Source organism: Ambystoma mexicanum, chromosome 7q, assembly GCF_040938575.1.
Source record: "Ambystoma mexicanum isolate Mex_15411 chromosome 7q, UKY_AmexF1_1, whole genome shotgun sequence".
Classification (NCBI taxonomy): Eukaryota; Metazoa; Chordata; class Amphibia; order Caudata; family Ambystomatidae; genus Ambystoma; species Ambystoma mexicanum.
Genome location: NC_090941.1, coordinates 884,105,837 through 884,123,861, shown reverse-complemented (window position 1 = coordinate 884,123,861; position 18,025 = coordinate 884,105,837). Strand labels below are relative to the sequence as shown.

Here is an 18,025-nt window from a genome sequence, read left to right as displayed (position 1 = left end):
TGCGCTAAATTCTATGAATTACCCCCTCTATGTTGGCATGGCAATCTGCAGCATCTATCAAGACCTATTTACGTACCCAATTATGCAAATGTTTATGCTCATACATCACATCGTGGTGTGCTAGAATGTTGGTTCAAGCAGATATTTTGCTGTTGTTGGACTACTTCTACTAGGTAATGCAGATTTCTATGATTACACCATTTAGGGGGCCATCACGAGTTGGGCAGAAGTGGAAAATCCACCAGTATTTTCCCAAATACTGCCGTATTTACCATCTGCCCCATTCAGGTTTGTGTGAAATGTCGCTGGTGGTATTTCATGGGAATACTGCCGGTGGAATTTCAGATGGACTTTCAGGGGAAAGTCTCCATTTCTGTACCTCCATCCTACAGGTGGAGGTAAAAATTCCAAAGTCGCCCCAACATTTCTATTGTAACTTTATTTTTCTACACATAAGGGAAGTGCCTGTGTTTCCATTCTGTACAGTAAAAAAAAGGTTTTGAGAATGGGCCATGGCAAGGAGGTCAAAAGGTGGGCATCTCTGGTGCCCCCTCTCACCACCTTAACCATGTCATCCATGAGAGGGTCAGCATTGACTCTTTTATGCATTAAAAGAATTGGAGTAGCCCTATGAACCACTACTGTACATTATTCATATATGCATTTACATTGAAGGTGGTAATGATGATATGACAGAAAATGACCAAAAAAGACATTTTATGGTTCAGACTGGAGTAGGTGGTATTTGTGTAACAAATCCCGGGATATTCCAGAAATATCCCTTCTGCCAGTGGTAAACTCTGAATTGGGTAGATTTTCAGAAATACTACCGGTGGAGTTGGTAACTTTCTACAGTGTTAATTCGTTATGAAAATCCACCCGACATGCAATGACTCTGTATTGTTTTTGAAGATGTCGCCACACAGGAAGCAGGTACCATGACAATTCTGCTACCTCACTGGGGACATTCATTGACCACCAGCAGAGTCCATGCTACAATGTTGTTTAGTTCACCTAGGAAAGGCGTTACAGGCTTATCATAAAACGTTCACTCAGCATCGAAATTGTGACAGCACAGGTTTTAAAGCACACACTTGGTAAGGGAGACACATTTTCACTTTGGGAGCAGACCACAGAAATGGCTGACATACAGATATGTACATGCATCAGTGGTCCCATGAAAACACTTTCCTCAGAGTCCCAGTGCATTCAACTTGTGTGGACATAGTTACGAATGATACGTCTTATCAAAACATCTGATTTAATGGTGTACCATCTTGGAGATGGTTTTCCTGATGTTACTCATAGAGTGAAGGTTTCCTTTAAAGGACCCTGCTGTTAAGACATATCAATGCTCAAAACCGTGACACCCTGAAATTGCCCAAGAGCTCACAGAGCTTAAGGCAATTGAAAGTAGGTGGTCTATAATTCACCCTTGTTTTTTACTCTCCATCTTTCGTTTTTCCTTTTTTTGTCTTACCTGCTTAGTCTCAGAGCCTCTTCATTGTGTTCCTACAGGATGTTTTGTACACTAAGGTTGAAGGCTCAAAGGTTTGGATAGGGGTTGTCTCATTGAGTCCTAACCATTTGCTGCCCATGCCCCTGACACTCCTACATTATTCATGCATATTAAATCACATGTCAAAAAAGAGAGGAACTTCCTGTTTCCAGGGGATCCCAAACTGAATCTAATTTCACAGCGGAGGTTAGTGGTTTGGGAGCTATTTTCAAGTTCACCCAGTTGCGTTGAACCAATAATCTTGCATCTAACAAAGTCTATCCCATGGGTTTTTATGAACTACAAACCAAACTACACTAGTCATATTTGCTGGATCGCCAGTTTACCAGCTGATACTGTTCAAATTGCCACAGTCCACAATTTGCCTTGCGGCTAATATGATCCTTCCACTGGTTTTCTGTTTCATATGCCAAATTTCCTCCAAACCGCCCTTTATAGACTTATGGATTGATAATGGGACTAGAGGTAACAATAAAACATGTGGTATTTGGAAATTCCATATGTCTTACCACTCTGCCAAATTCAGAATTTTAAACTGGAAACTCTTCAATGACAAATGCATTTGTTTGGAGGTAATCATCTCTACACAAAATCATGAGTGAATGCAATATTACAGCATGCAGTAATATGACATTTTCCCATGGAGTCATATTGGACTTCAATATGGGGACTAACTGTTGAGTCTTCATGGTTCAGAATTCTGCTGACACAAAGTTACTGCATGCATACACCTACCAGTGGCAGTAATTTAGTTTGGTGTTATTACCCCCCACACTTGGGCAATCTGAATGACACAAGCCTAGGAACATCATCATTTTTTTCCTCCTTCTGTCTTCCCTTCCTTGTCTTGTCGCGCCTAGCAATACTTGTATACAGGCGTGTTATAAATGACATCATATCATATCATTTGAAGAGGATATAAAGTCTTAAGTGTCTTTCTAACTTACCTAGATGGGCTTTTAGGACCACGGAAGGCCCTCTGGATTGTGCCAGCAGAGAGGAATGTAAAATAAGGGATCTCCACCCCCCATTCGGGCATTCCAGGCCATTGGAAACAAACCTTTCTACTTGTACTGTCTTTAGGAAAGTGAGCCAAAGGTGTTCACTCCACAAAGCATTGCCAGTACCTCAGCAGACTTTTTATGCAATTAAAAAGTAAAAACATGAAAAAATAAAAAAGACTTTGGACAGGAATTTGCTCACATGTAAGGCAATAAAACAAGAAGCTCTTAAAGATAATGTTTTTTGATAACGTTTCTAACTGAACGTGCCTTTAATTGGAACCTCATTTGTAAAATCTACAATCTACACCAGGTGTTTACAACCTGTAGATCTCCAGATGTGTTGCACTACAACTCTCATGACCCCTCACCATTGGCTATAGTGTGGAGGCCTGATGGGAGTTGGAGTTCAAAGCATCTGGAGAGACAAAGGTTGCAGACCCCTGACTTACATTAATAAATGGCATGGCTGATGGATCAAAACAAAACTTAAACATAAATATAATGTCACCTCCTTCCTTATTCTGTGTAAAAGAAACTGAGTATTAGGCTTTAACTGAGATAATGGATAAATGCTGCAAATGTGTCACATAAAACAATAAGCTTAGGCTGCTCTTCGGACCATGCTCATCAGCGCTCCAAAACAGATTCCCCCTTTTGGCAGCAAAGAGTAACACGAAGTCTATGTGATTTATAGTGTCCTTATTTCTTTCTTGGCGTTGTGTGTGTTAATTCTTTGCTGGTACTGGACTTGTCATAATATTGTTTAGATATTCTGAGAATGTTGGTTTGATTTTGCATTCACACCCACGGAAGGGTGCTCAGCCAATCAGGTGGCTGGAACAGAGGGTGAGAATACACAATGTCCACCTGCTATTTCCAGCTACCTGAGGTCCTTCCCTGGGTAGCACCATCATTTATTTATATTTTAGATGTGGGAAGTGGAGCTGCTGAAGTCAATGAGGAATGACCAAGTGAAGTCAATGAGGAATTTTCGACCAGTATTTTATAATTTTCATTACGGACAGAAAATTAGACAATTGAAACAGCAATGGGAGCTAAATATTTCACTCGTTTTGTTAAAGTATACATGCAGTTGTTCGAAGGCAAATTGATATGTGATAACCAAACAGCTACCCATCACATATCCCATTGGAATGACATATTGCTGATACATTTAATATGAACATGCCATATTTTCGAGGTAGAACTTTTTAAACATAATTGTACATAAAAATACCAGTCACATGTACTCCTGGAAGCAGACCTGTAAACATTTGGCCACTGGGAAAATTCATACAATATAGATTCATTGTTTCACCCTACTCTACAAATCCAGATAATAATACTTTGCTGGATCATACAACCCTAAATCATTCAAAATTGCTTCAAAGTTGTTGATTTTTGGATAATCTGACAGATTATTTTGTGTCAACTGGTTTATTTCTGAAAAAGAAACGCTCAATGATACATTTCTGAATGGGAAAAATCCTACTAAAGTTGTGGCTGAAATGGAGATAAAAGCTTTGCAAATTCGAATATTCATTAAATACAAAGTTGTATTCCTCAGAGAGAAAACATGCGTTGCTATCGGATTATGAATTCCTGAAACTCTTTTTGACATGTACTTGTGCAAAGATCTAGCTCACTGTAGACAATGAGATACAATTTACGGCAGCCTTTTGTGATCATCTATGAAATTAATAATTATCAATAATACACATGTGTTTTTATTATGTGATGAGATTTAGAAATGCATCCATATCATAAACTCTGGGTACACAGAACACTTGCATCCAGGATGAAGCTAGGCCCATTCTGTTAAAAGATCAAGCTGTTGGCAAGACTCATCAACAGCATGTAGTCTTCTACTATTTTCATGAATGATGGGACAATTTGATGCCGAGACTGTACTTGGAAACAGAAGTCATTTCACAATGTTGATCAATTTGATGTGGAATGAATCCAACATTACAAAAAAATATTTTATTTACAAACACACAATTCCTTTAACTTTTTTATATATTGGTACCTTGTATTTCAAATAAACCCAAAGAAAGTCTTTGTCGCTGTGAGGGTTTTGCATGCACAATGTTTTGGGTTTTGTTTATGTCTCAGTGTTGCTTACTTCATATAGACAGTCAAACTGTGTATACTGGCTTCAGGGAAATGGAGTAGATTGATGCTTCACGGCTCATCCAGCAAGTTAGCTGCAGTGACCTTGTATGTTTTATTCATTGTCGCTCAAAAATATGCTTGAACCTGTGTGTTCAAATTAATTTTGTGTTTTTCATTTGAAGTGCTCTCAGCCCGAATTGTTGTGGGATAGATACAATTGGGACTAATTTGTAACATTAACATTAATTGCAAGACAATTGCTGTGAAGATCATAAAGGCAATTTAAGGAATTCAAAATATCAGTGACGTTTGTGTGATGAAACAGTAGTCAATCAGCTGGCAATGCCGTAAGAACAAGGAACGCATTCTTGGTGGCTTCATTTTAATTTGGATGGTGTGGATTTTAACAGGGATGTACATTTATTTGGTTTTCTTCCCAGATTCCCAGGAAGGATGTGAAGGATTTTCGCCACTCTATGACTCGCCCCAAGATCGAGAGTCTAGGGATTACCCTGTGATGCCCCCAACTCTCTCCCTTGTCCCGCCTGTCCCTCCATCCTTTTTCTATTTACCCTTTTACCCTTTTCAGCTCCTAATAGATGAGTCATCATCACCCTCTACTCCTTACCCTGTTGTTGCTCCACCATCCTTTTAATCCTTTTGTCTCCATTCTTTCTCTCCAGTGCCACCTCTTCTTTCTTCTTTAACTCAATAAGATATGTCCCCCTTTCTGTCTCAACTCCTTTCTTCCATTTTACTAGGTACTCAGACATACTCTCTCCTCTGCATCCTTTGGTATTATCTTTTCCTCCCACCTTGTTAAATCTTCTCTTTCTTCTGTCCCTCCTCCCTTTCGGCTCTCCTCTCCACCTCCCCTGCTCTCCCCTTGCTCTTCTCTACCTCTTCACCTTTCTCTCTCTCCTTCCCACATCTGCTGCTCCTGAGTATCTCTCTCTTCTTCCACTCCTCTGCTCGCCCCACTCTTTTCACCACCTCCCCTCCTCTCTTTCTCACCACATCCTCACTACACCACCATGCACTACTCTCCAACTCTGCACACTGACTTCTAATTCCCACATTCCCTCCTGGTTATGTTCCCATTTACAGGGCCGCAGGGCTGGGTCTGAAGGGTATGGCAAAACAACTATAATCAGCTGCATGCCCCGCATGAATTTGTTTGTGACTGGGATATGAAAATTACAGATTAACTATGTAGGATGCCGCTTTTTTTCCGCTAGACGAGGTCACAAAGTCTACAGCCACCATTTTGAAATCGCTTTGTTCACAGTCTACATTCTGACAACACTCTGTGTGAGTCACTGTTTTCACTGATGAGTCTGTGAAAGTTATTATTATTTTCGCACTGAGAGCAGAGGGGGAGTGTTGCAGGGCTGTGAGCTGGGTTGTGTATGTCATCACTAATGTTGCCCATGAGACTTGCCGTTCAAGCCACTCTGCTTTCTTGACCTTAGCATATTGCTCACAGATGCCGATGAGGGTGGGTCCACAGAATCACATTTCCCTCCAATGTTCTGGGTGTTCCGTCATATTTTATTCTTAGCAGCCAAAAGGGTTTTTCCATAAACCGGTTCCACATAAAAGACTGGGGATGGTGTGGGGCACTGGGATTCCAGATGAGCCCTTTACCTGAATGGTGATCTCAGCCTCAGGGCCATCCCACGTCCATTGTCTAGCCTCAAGTTTGTGACTTTATCACAGTGTCCCAGAGCAAACTATGCATATGAATGTTTTGCATTAAAACAAATCAAAATAAAACAATGGTTAACAGGGGCAATTATATTGCCTTTTGTATGGTTAGCATGTGTTGTGTTTCCAGTTATTGCTAGTATATACTCAGGTACTCACAATATTTGCCAGGTATTGGGGAAATGCACCCGGGTAATAACATCAGTACTACCTGCTGAAATCGGATATCTAGGTAATGCCATCCGTTTTCAAGTATTGCCATGACATGCTCAGGCAAACCCTTCATAATGGAGGTGTTACCATCATATGACCAGGATCTCAGACCATTTGCTAAATACCATATCATACCATTTCTGGATATTGCCATCGCAAACTCAGGTACCTGCGTCATTATTCAAGACTTGGCATCATATGTCTAGGAACTCGCATTATTCAACAGCTATTGGTATTATGAGTTGCTAGGCATGGCCATGAACATGTCATCTGCTAACTCCATTTACTAGGTATCATACTCACATGTATGCAGAGGAGTGGGAGGTTAATGGAAAGAGAGAAACCAGAACTATGCACCTGCTGTTATCTGCTGCGACTGGGATAAGAGTAGACACCTGTAATCTTCTACTTCCTCACTGCTCTGTCTGACACTAAAAAGGCAGTGGGCCGGGAATGCAGGCAAGCAGGGGAAGAGTAGGGATGCTGTGCCTCTCTCGCTGCAGCAGAGAGCCACCCCCCTGGTCATTCCCTACGTGTCTCCTTATTCCCAATGCCAAAGGCAGAGAGGCAGGCATGCTGAACAGAGAGATCAGCAATAATGTACTTCCCATTGATGTCAAATTTCCAAGACAAGCTGGCTCATAGAACAGCAGGTACCATACGTCTGCACCAGCCCTCATGTCAGCTGGCCTCTTTCGTAAACCCTAATTTCTCCTGCACGCATGGCCTGGTATGACAGAGAAACATTGCCAATGTAGAGCTTCTATAGAGAGAAGCAAGTGTCAGTATTCTCCTTCCATGAAATAATGAAAGGAGAAGCAAGACTTCAAGTGTGTCTCTATGTAAAGCGAAGACCAATGGGAAGCAGAGGCATACTGAAAATAAGAAACGGTGCCTTGGCTGCTGCCTCTTGCATCCACTTTAATCTTAAGCTCTTAAGCATCACCCAAGACAAAACACTAAAATGAAATAAAATAGCAGACCCGCAAATATGTTTTTATAAATGTAAAACATTCCCTCCTACATAAAGTTGAAATCCCTACACTATTTCAGTAAAATATATTCAATATATTAATGCTGTATCATTTGATATAAAATATAAGCTGTTTCAAGTATCCTGCAACCCCAAGTATAGAAGGACAAGTGAAACATAAATTACAACTAAGTGAAAGTCAACATGTTTTTTTAAAAAAAAAAAATGTATATTCAAACCTCAAAGGGTTGTCGGACATATTAGATAACAGAAAATGCATTACAGGAGAGAATATCTCTTGACGTGTTCATTTGAATAGAGTGAAGAGTGCTTCAGGTACTAGCAAATGTACAGAGGTCCAGGTAATCATGCTGCCAATCAACTATACACTGTTACGTTTTAAAGTGGCAACATTTAAAAAGCTATTCCTGCATATTTATTAAAAATTATGACACTGCATACACATTTCATTTTTACTGGACCAGTACGAGTTCAAAGTCTTACCAGTAGCAAAAATGATTTTCCTGGGATCCTGAAATTAAACAAAACCACATTTAGTTACATGAAATCAAACGTTTCCCCAAAAATGCTGGTTGTGAACGTACAACTCTTGTACCAGAAAATAGCATTTTACCCTCCCACTTGGCCCTTGCGGTTTCTGCTGCCATCGAAGCAAATCTATGGAAAGAAGCAGCAGGCTACCTTTATGTCTCAAGGCTATAATACCACTACTTCACTGCCTTGTGAAATTCACATAGAACTACAACACCAGTAACATAGGGAGGGCATGGCATCAATGCTGGTGGGTTGCTATATCATAAGCACTACTTCATGATGGCTGTCGGCTATCTTTCCCCACGTCCCCCGGAACATCAAGAGCATGGAAAAGCAAGCCAACGAATGGAGGGTGGGTGAGGAGATCAATGTTTTTCACCAACCCTCCAGGCATTCGTTGGCTTGTTTTTCCATGCTCTCGATGTTCATTTAGATCATTAGAAGACACAAGGGAACGAACTGTACATCAGACCCTGCAGGAACGACAATTATGACAAACCAGCCTTTTGACAAAAGAAATGAAATCCAAATCCAAATTCACACCACAGCTAATGTTGGATAACTTAGTGGACGCATTCTACAAATCAGTCACAAGAGACCTGAATGACCGTATGGATGCCAGACTCAATAAAAGTGGGAAATTCAGACACAAATATGACAATTTGACCAATATGGAAAGAAAAGCCTTGTCCAATCTAAAACAAGATCATAACCTGACCATCAAAGCAGCAGACAAAGGAGGTAAAATAGTGGTTATGAATCGAGAGCACTATATAACAATGGCAATGAATCACTTAAATACACCATTTTGTTATGAGAAACTGAGAACAAATCCCAAATTGGAAATATTGACTGAGCTAAAAGATGCCATAACAACCTGGCACAGGCAAGGTCTAATTTCGGACGAAGAGAAGCAATTCCTGGACATGAAACAATCTATTTTGCCAACCATATACTTCCTTCCAAAGATCCATATGGCATATGAAGAAATCCCCGAAGGGAGACCCATTTTGAGTGGGATAGGATGGGCCACTATGATCAAGGCAGATTACATAGCCAATATACTAAGACCTATGGTTAGTGGAACTAAATCCTATCTGAAAAACACAACTTCAGTAATAAACTAGCTACAGTGGAATGGTACAAGGACTACACACTAGCCACATGGGATGTCAAATCGTTATACACGTTCGTCAGACATGACACAGCTGTGAAAACAATTGACTATATTTTTTCAAAGGAAACCACATCCAATTTTCAATCAGTGAGCATGCTCAAAGAAATGCTTCTATTAACCCTACAAAACAATGGGCCTCATTAGGACCCTGGCGGAGAGGGTTTTACGCCAGCGTAGTGCATGGCGTACCTCTCCGCCATACTACGAGTTCCCGTAGCGCCATGGAGGTTTTCTCCGCCTGGTTTTACCAGCCGGAGAAAACCATGGCGCTACGGGACCTCGTTGTTAATTACGCCACCGTATTTTACGGTGGCGTAATTAACTCCTTCCCCACTCCCATTATACCCTATGGGGCAAGAATGGGAATGGGGAAGGGCAGAATGGGGATTGGGGATTTACCGCTCCGCCGAGGTCGGAATGGGGCGGTAAATCCGCCAACCCCCATGGCGCTATCGGCGGCTTTCCGCCATGCTTCGCGGTGCATTTAGCACCGCGAAATCCGCCTGGGTCCTAATGAGGCCCAATGTCTTCATTTTCAATGTTGATTTTTACAAACAAACCAAAGAGGTAGCGATGGGGGTCAAATATGCCCCCGCCCTCGCAAACCTTGTAATGGCCATGTATGAGGACAAACATATCTATCAAGATGTAAGATATGACCGTAATGTGATTCTATGGACCCGTTACATAGACGATGTGCTGATAATTTGGAAAGGAGGATAAGGGGGACTTGAAGACTTCAGGAAGAGAGCCAATCAAAATACAATGGGAATTGGGTTCACCGGAACTTAAAGTGCTAATGATATACATTTTCTGGATTTGAATATCTATGTTTCAAATAACTCACTTAAGACAAAAACGTACAGAAAGGATATGGAGGCAAACTCAACTCTATTTGCCACAAGTTGTCATTATAATCCAGTAATTAGAAACATACCCAACTGAGAATATGTCGGAGCCTGAAGGAACTGTACAGAACAAGGAGATTTTGAAAAAGAATGTCAGTTACTCACAACCAGGTTCAAGGCAAGGAGTTATGGTAGGAAAGCCATAGACAGAGCCCAGGAAAGAGCGAAAAAATTGAACAGGGAAAATACCTTAACACCCCCAAGACTGTGGGATCAAACCAAATGGAGAAAATCAGTTTCATCACCACATATTGTGCGAATAATGCAATTCTGAAGAGAATTTTGAAGAAGAACTGGTATCTTTTACAACTGGATCCACATGTAAAATAAATACATTGAGGAAAGTCCCTACATGATATACAAGCGTGCAAGGACAATCAAAAACATACTGAGTCCCTCATTACTCCCAGAAATCAAAATGCACAATCTAACAACATGGTTACCTCAACTACCGAAGGGCTTTAGAAAATGTAGTACATGTTCTATGTGCAAGCATGCATTAGAAAACACATCAATTTTTGAGGACCAATATAGGATTCAACACAGAATTGAGGACTACATTAATTGCAAAACGAAATTTCTCTTTTATGCCATAATATGTCACTGTGAAAAGATCTACATAGGGAGCACCATCCGAGAGTTGAAAACCAGAATAGGAAAACATTTCTCACCTATAGAGAGCTAGGACATTAATTTACCACTAGCCCAGCATTGGCAAAAAAACACCAGTGGAAAGGCAAGAGACTGCTGAGATTTGTGGGCCTGAAAAAAGTGACACTTGGACCAAGAGGCGGAAACCAGGAAACAAATCTGAGACAAGAAAAAGCCAAATTGATCTGAAAAGTTCGCTCAGTAGAGAGGGGTCTGAACTCAGACAATGAGATGGCTTCTTAATTCAATGTTTCAGATATTTAGCATGAATATTCTTTTTTGAATGTACACACAAAGAGTAATGCATATCTCTTTGATACTATGGTAATGTATGGTACTATTTCTAAATTGAAATTAATCTGGTAACAACCCATTGCGACTTCATTTAGTAAGGACAAATGTTGACGCCGCTCCATTTAATCAACCAATGAGTAATCAGAGACAGAGAACGCAATTACATACTTATTACCAGGACAAACACATATGGCTCAGGAAAAAGCCTACTGATTCCACTTTAATAATCATAAAACAAGAGCAAAGATGTGCAAAATGTATAATCACAAACAATTCACAAAAATCACACACATAGAACATTGCACAACCAGCGTAACAAAACATTCATACTTTTGTATTATAGCATTGTTATATATTAAAAATAAATCAGAAACAAACTCATTTTCAAATAGAAAACGTATCAGCAAGCCCAAAACATGGCTGCCCCATTAGACAGCGAAGTAGGACCTGATTGTTAGGCAACGGAGAACAACAACAAAATGGTGTCCATTTCAAACTTGCGCTGAACGCGGACAGATTTACACGGAGCGGACAACTGGAGGTAAGCGCAGCTCTGAGCCCCCTACTCTGACTACAAAAATACAGAGACACGTGTCCACACGTGTACCGTGCCCAGCAACCACAACGTAACGGTGAGGTGCAGGCGGAAAAGAAATGATTGTAATAGAAGTTTTCAAGCATTTACTATTGCAGGCAACAGTGCCTGCTTTCAATATTTGAATGTGTAAAGCGCCCAACGACCACAACGTAACGGTGAGGTGCGGGCGGAAAATAAATGGTTCTAATAGAAGTTTTCCAGCATTTACTATTGCGTGCAACAGTGCCAGCTTTCAATACTTGAACGTCAAACAGAACACGCAGGTAACAGGGACTGGGACGTTCCCAGCCACTAAGCATGTACAGACCCATGAATGCCACATCAATAGTTATTAAACAAGGGAACTAGACATTATTTTTCGCTTTTTCAAAATGTAAGCCGAGAATGTACTATTACGTTTCCGTATGTGTCCAACATCATTAGTTTAATGTGATTGGGCCCCAGGCCACACTGAATTGGGCAACAGGGACTCGGATCGAATTGATGACAGATCCAAAAATAAACATGTAATTTTTTGTCTTTGAATAGGCTGGGATTAACCCGAGACCTGATAGCAAAGACGTTAAGATACATATATGAACAACCTTAATCGTGTAAGTGGAAATAGATCCCTTTCAAGTACCATACATGCCAATATATCAAACATTTGAAGGCTTGAATATTACAAATGCAACTATGCAATGGTATCTAATTTTTCTTTCCATTTATCTTTCTTTCAATACCTACAAAAACTCCTACCCTTTACCCCTCCTCAAATGGCCACTCTCTTGTTTTATTATCTTTTCTTTTGGGTTTTACAATGAATGCTATAATTGTGGAATACATACCAAAGGCTGTTTCTTTTTGTTTCATCATGTTAAAATCGTAACTAATAATGTTTTTGCTTAATTTTATTGAATTTATATCACAAAAATGTCATCTAATTTTCAACAAATGTTCACTACAAATATATATATTCTTCATATTTAGCCCTGATTTGAAAAAGACGGAAGCACCGTCAAAATACGTGTCATCACAGAGGGCTTTGTCAATACATATAAAAATCAACTAAACACTGAAAAAGAGGTAATTTGTCTTCTTTTTTCGGTTTACCCTGGGCGCATGAGTAATCTAGGGTGTACCTGCCAATACTAGTACTGAAGTATATTTGTGTATAATATATTTGATTGCCTCCTTCTAATGAATGTTAAATAAATGAATAAGTGTTTAACCAAGAAACCTTGTGTAAGAGTCTATTTAAATAGCTGTGATTGTATAATTCTGTGTAACATCATTACTGCTGACATTACCCTCTTGAGATAAGCCTGGCTGCTCAGCAACGCTACTAAAACTGTGTAGTACAGACTTATACCAAAGGTTGGTTTGCTTACACCTGTAGTCAAAGTTGTGTGCAGTGGTCCCACAGGGTACTGCATACAAACTCTGTCTAACAACCCATGAAATCATGATGTAGCATTTTGTGCAGCTCAACTCTTGATAAAGAGTTTCTAAATGCCAAACAACTGTGTACTGTTTCTGTGATAACTTTGTAATGCTGAACCACACTGCTGTTCTGCCAGTGTAAGTGTATTCAGTGTAGGTTACACAGCCAAGATAAGCATGTGTGACAGGGTCGGGAACCTGACCCTGTCAAGGGTGCATGGGGAACCCTCTCAGCCTGATCAGGAGACCTACCACAGTGTTTGCCAGAACCAACCCTTCCTCACAGGAGAGGTGAGGGAATTAGGAGGGCCCTAGTCTCTGTCCCCTCCTGCCTGTTTGCAAGTGTGAAGTGGCACTCTTAATCCCCCGATGCATTTCTTGCATTCTACGGGCCTCTGTCCCTCTTACTTCCAGAACTATGAGCTCCAGCATCCAGACAGCTGACCAGTGACATTCCTGACCCATGAGAGAGGGAAAGGTACAAAGACCCAGAGCCAGCAGAACACCACAAAGTGGCCAGAGGAGAAGTTGCCAGCCCGATAAACAGAGGTAAACATAATGTACCATCATACGTGCACCGAATTGCCATCAGAAACACTGGCAGACTCGTGCAGGGAAAGACAAGGAGGTGGATCAAGAACCCAGGTTGTGGAAGGACGGTGGAGAGTAGCAGAAACTAACACAGAGAGTTTGAAAGGTAAGGCATGTTAATAAAAATGCCTGTACTTCTGTACCTTCCCCTCCATGTTGACGATCTATCTCGATGTTAGTTTGTTTCACATTCACCTTGTGCATCTGCCATACATTGGTTTCCCTGCCTATGTATGCTGCATCTCTCGTACCTCTAATTTCATCGGCCCTATCAGTGTAGTGAGTCCCTCACTTGGTATTCCGGAATCCTCCTCCCTTCTATGCTGTATACATCACACTACTTGTGCTTTCTGCTATCTGTGACCCTACTAGTGCTGCACAACCTAACAAATTCTTTATGGCAGAAGCATATACATTGATTGTTTAAATAATTGTTTCTTGGAATATGTCTTAGTGGTTCTATGTGAATAGACCTCTTTATAAAGGACTCAAGAGAAAACGACCAATTTACATTGACCGATTTTCTCTTTATCGGAAAAACGGAATTGTAAAGCTCATTTTCTCCTGAGACTTTTAAAATGCATTTCTCTTTTTTTTTTTTTACAAATTCAGTGGGTTTCACCCCCCTGCCGCTGAGCATCCCATTTTTCCTCCCCAGACCCTTCCCCCCACCACCGCCCACTCCCCAACCAAAACACATACATACATACACACAGCACACACCCCAACACACACGCACCCGTTCTCCTGGTCCTGGGCTTCCGGATCACAACCTGCCTGTCAGCTCCTGCACTCTCATGTGCGGCAGGGGTGTGACAGTTGTATTTAGAAAGACTACTCTGTGTGGTTATGGAGCAATCTTTCTAAATTGGTCTTTTAGTGAAAAGGTCTTTTTAAAAAGATCTTTTCACTTAGGACCATCTTAGTTTGTTTCGTCTTACACCCCTAGGCGCATTGGGGAGAAGGGCTGCCTCAGCTGGTATTGTCTCTCACCTGTACGGTAATGGTGAGAAGATGGGGCAGGAACTGGGGCAGTAGGTGATACCTGCATATTCATCTGCCCCATTACAACCTTTTAAACAGGCTCTGGAGAAATAATTTGCAAAAAGTGAATGTTCTTGAAAAAGAAATAATTCCTCCTAGAGATGTTTTAGGCAAAGTTTTTGGAGGAATTACTTCTTTCTCTCATCAGAGTTTACTCATAGTGTTTGTTTCTGGACGAGTGCATTCCAGGTTCTGGCTGACACCCTATACAGCAGTAGCTATATGCATACCTAGCTTTCAAAACATAGTTATGCTCGCTCACTATCTCAACACTAGTAACAGTGCCAAGCTTTAACTGGAGTCTGGATGAATGATCTGCATTGTCCCTCCTTGCAAACAGACAGCTCCTTGTGTACAGCCCCTGAACCACATGACAGCAAAGAAATATGTGTTTACCATGACAGATTGGGAAATACCAAAACATACCATATGCAAGAATATAAATTATATCAAGCCTGGCAGACTTCTTAAATAGATTTTCAATGTAGACTCAGCCTTGGCACTATAGAAAGGACTGTGATGGTTGAGTGAAAGAGAGCAACATGGCGAAATTAGGCATTCCATTCCACAGTTCCCTGACATAAAGGGAGATTCCAAAATGCAAGTACACAATAAGTATCACTGCCGGCAAGGAAACAGTAAAATGTTAGATACAATCTGGAGAGACTGGGCTGGGAGCGGCTCTGTTCTTAAAATGACAGAGATAAAAGGTGACCAGGGTAATTGAAGAGCACCTCTCAAAAGCTTGGGGGAACTTGATAGCCAAAGAATGTGGCTTTTCACCAACAAACCTGCAACAACCAGATGACTCTGACTTATAGAAGGAGTTTGTCACAATATTGGCTGCCTTAAAAGGACCCTAAGGAGAGAGGGAGAAATACCCAATAATACAGAGAAGCAGGAAACACCCTAAGCTCTGGCAAAGATCTGACAAGAATCATAAGAAATCCAAGGACTGAGAAAGACATGCTAAGAACCAGAAGAAACCATAAGGCCTGGCAGAGTCTTGTCAAGAAACATAAGAAATTCAAGGTCTGTAATAGGCTTTCTGAGAAGCAGAAGGGACCAGGGTTTACAACTGACCAACTGAGAATCACCGAAAAATCAGAAAAAGGTCAGAAAAAGACCAGCTAAAAATCTAAAGGAAACTAAAGATCTGCAAGAGATGCTGAGAAGTCGTACGATGCCAAGGTCTCGGAGAGATCCACTCAATTGAATATGGAGAAAACCCAAGGTCCTGGAAAGTTCTACAACTGCAAGCAAAGGGTGTGTGTATCACTCTGTATCAAGATTAGCCTTAGGCTGAGTTACAGCCTTTGAAGGAGGAACCTAAAACAGAGAACCACTGAACCTGATAACTGGATGATGTCGTCTGTGAGACTGGGGACAGCTGGCAGACTACAGGGAGTCTGGAATGTGAGAAGACCTGAGAAGAGCTTGCCTAGAAATGTGAGAAGCCTGATGGCGTCCTCACATATAATCTCCTTGTGTCCTCTTCTAATGTGGCCAGGGAAAGGCCATCACTTTTGGATCTTGACCCTGGGGGTGGAGAAGTGAAGGAGGATCACCTGGGTGGAGGGTCCTTGGGGACGGAAGTGGGGTACCCTTAGGAGAGACATGGGATTCCCCTTATCCTGTTCATACTCAACCAAACCATTACCTGACCTTTATCGGGTATTGATACGCTGTTCCCCTCATTTCCCCGTATATGGCCCTTAACAGTACTGGGACAAAAAAGAGGCAACTAAGCTTAATGAACACTACACCGTTTTACCAATTTGGTACTGGCAAGAGGAAGATGCCTACTAGGAGCTATGAGGGTCAAGCATGTCCCTTTAACTATGGACAGGCAAGTCTCATTAAAGATTCACACCTGCAGCCTGCTGTGAGAGACCAGCAGGGGGCCGTGCTTCAGCGGAGGCAGCCGTGGTGGGACCGGACGAGGAGCCAGGATGACGGCAAACTACCCAGAAGATTTTCACAGCCAGTAGCCAGTGGGCTGGGTAAGTGTTGCAGGTCAGGGAGTCTCCATTATAGAGGATTAGCAGCCGGAGCTGTGGGAGAGCACCAAGAGACGAGGAATCCATCCGTGTCTGGAATGAAGCATTTTGCTTGCCGGCCTGCAGTGAGGGGCACACTGCAGTCGAGCAGAGCTCCAGCCGGTGCGTTTTCCTGGCTTCTGCTGTGAAGGAGATGCAGAGAGAACCACCGGCAGGAGACAACACAAGCCAGTGAGTGTGTCGAGGAGGACCCTCGCACACCGGGGTGCTCCTGCAAATGTTTATTGAATACCAAAGTAAATGGAACTTTAAAATGAAGCGAAAACAATTCTTATGGAATACTGAATGAGATGGAACTTTAAAATTAAGCAAAACTAATGGTTATTGAACACTGAATACAATTAAACTTTAAAATCAAGCAAATCCAATACTTATTGAATACTGAATCGAATGGAACTTAGAACCAATGCATATTGAATACCACACTTTACAATTAACCGGCATGAATGCTTATAAAATACTCAAATGAATGAAACACTGACATTAAGCATTCTAAATGATGAATGAAATAACAACCTTCATGGGCCAAGTAAATAAAGGGAGTAACCCAAATGCTCAGGTGAAAATGAATTATATAAAGGGCACAAGTGTGACAGAGAGTCATAAGAAGGTGGGTGTGAGTAAAACACCCTTAAACTAAGCTTTTGTGATATGTGAATGAATGCAGTGTGTCAAGCCAACGACTGGAAAAGATGTGTGACAAGTGATGGCAGAGTCAAGAGGCTGATGAGGGAAAACCAGAAGATTGTAAATCTACACATCAAAGGCAAGAGGCCGAGAGTCAGGGATCTTGGTTGTGCGACCTGTGATGGGTGGACCATTTGGTCTGACAACTGCGCTTAGATCAGTGAGCCCTATATGTTGAAATCCCATAGACATTTTGATGATGAAGTTAAAGTCTTTGTTAAGGGAACACTGAGACTTGAGGAGATTGAGAATGAAGCCTCAAGACCTTTTGTATTCTGTGAACTGTCATGCTTGGTCATTTGGGAAGGGAACCCAGAGGACTGGTTTTGAAACTGTCTCACCTTAAACTGGAGAAAGGTAATCTTGAGACTTTTTCGTGGAACGATCTTATACTTGGGGAAGGGGCTGAAAGAAAGCTGCGAGGTGGAAGAAGCTCAGAACTTTGAGCTGGACACTAATTCTTTTGATTTTGACATCCCTGCACATAGTTTAGCTTCATTTGTGAGG

At 41.4% G+C, this 18,025-nt stretch overlaps 1 protein-coding gene across 1 annotated transcript in view; it reads right to left on the bottom strand.

The window, feature by feature from the left end:
* The window catches only part of NOX4 (NADPH oxidase 4), a 1,243,038-nt gene that overhangs the window by 1,034,013 nt on the left and 191,000 nt on the right, over window positions 1-18,025 (bottom strand). Inside the window, exon 6 of the mRNA XM_069639431.1 lies at window positions 8,036-8,063. Within this exon, the coding sequence (XP_069495532.1) occupies window positions 8,036-8,063 (28 nt within the window). The remainder of the gene's footprint in view (window positions 1-8,035; window positions 8,064-18,025) is intronic.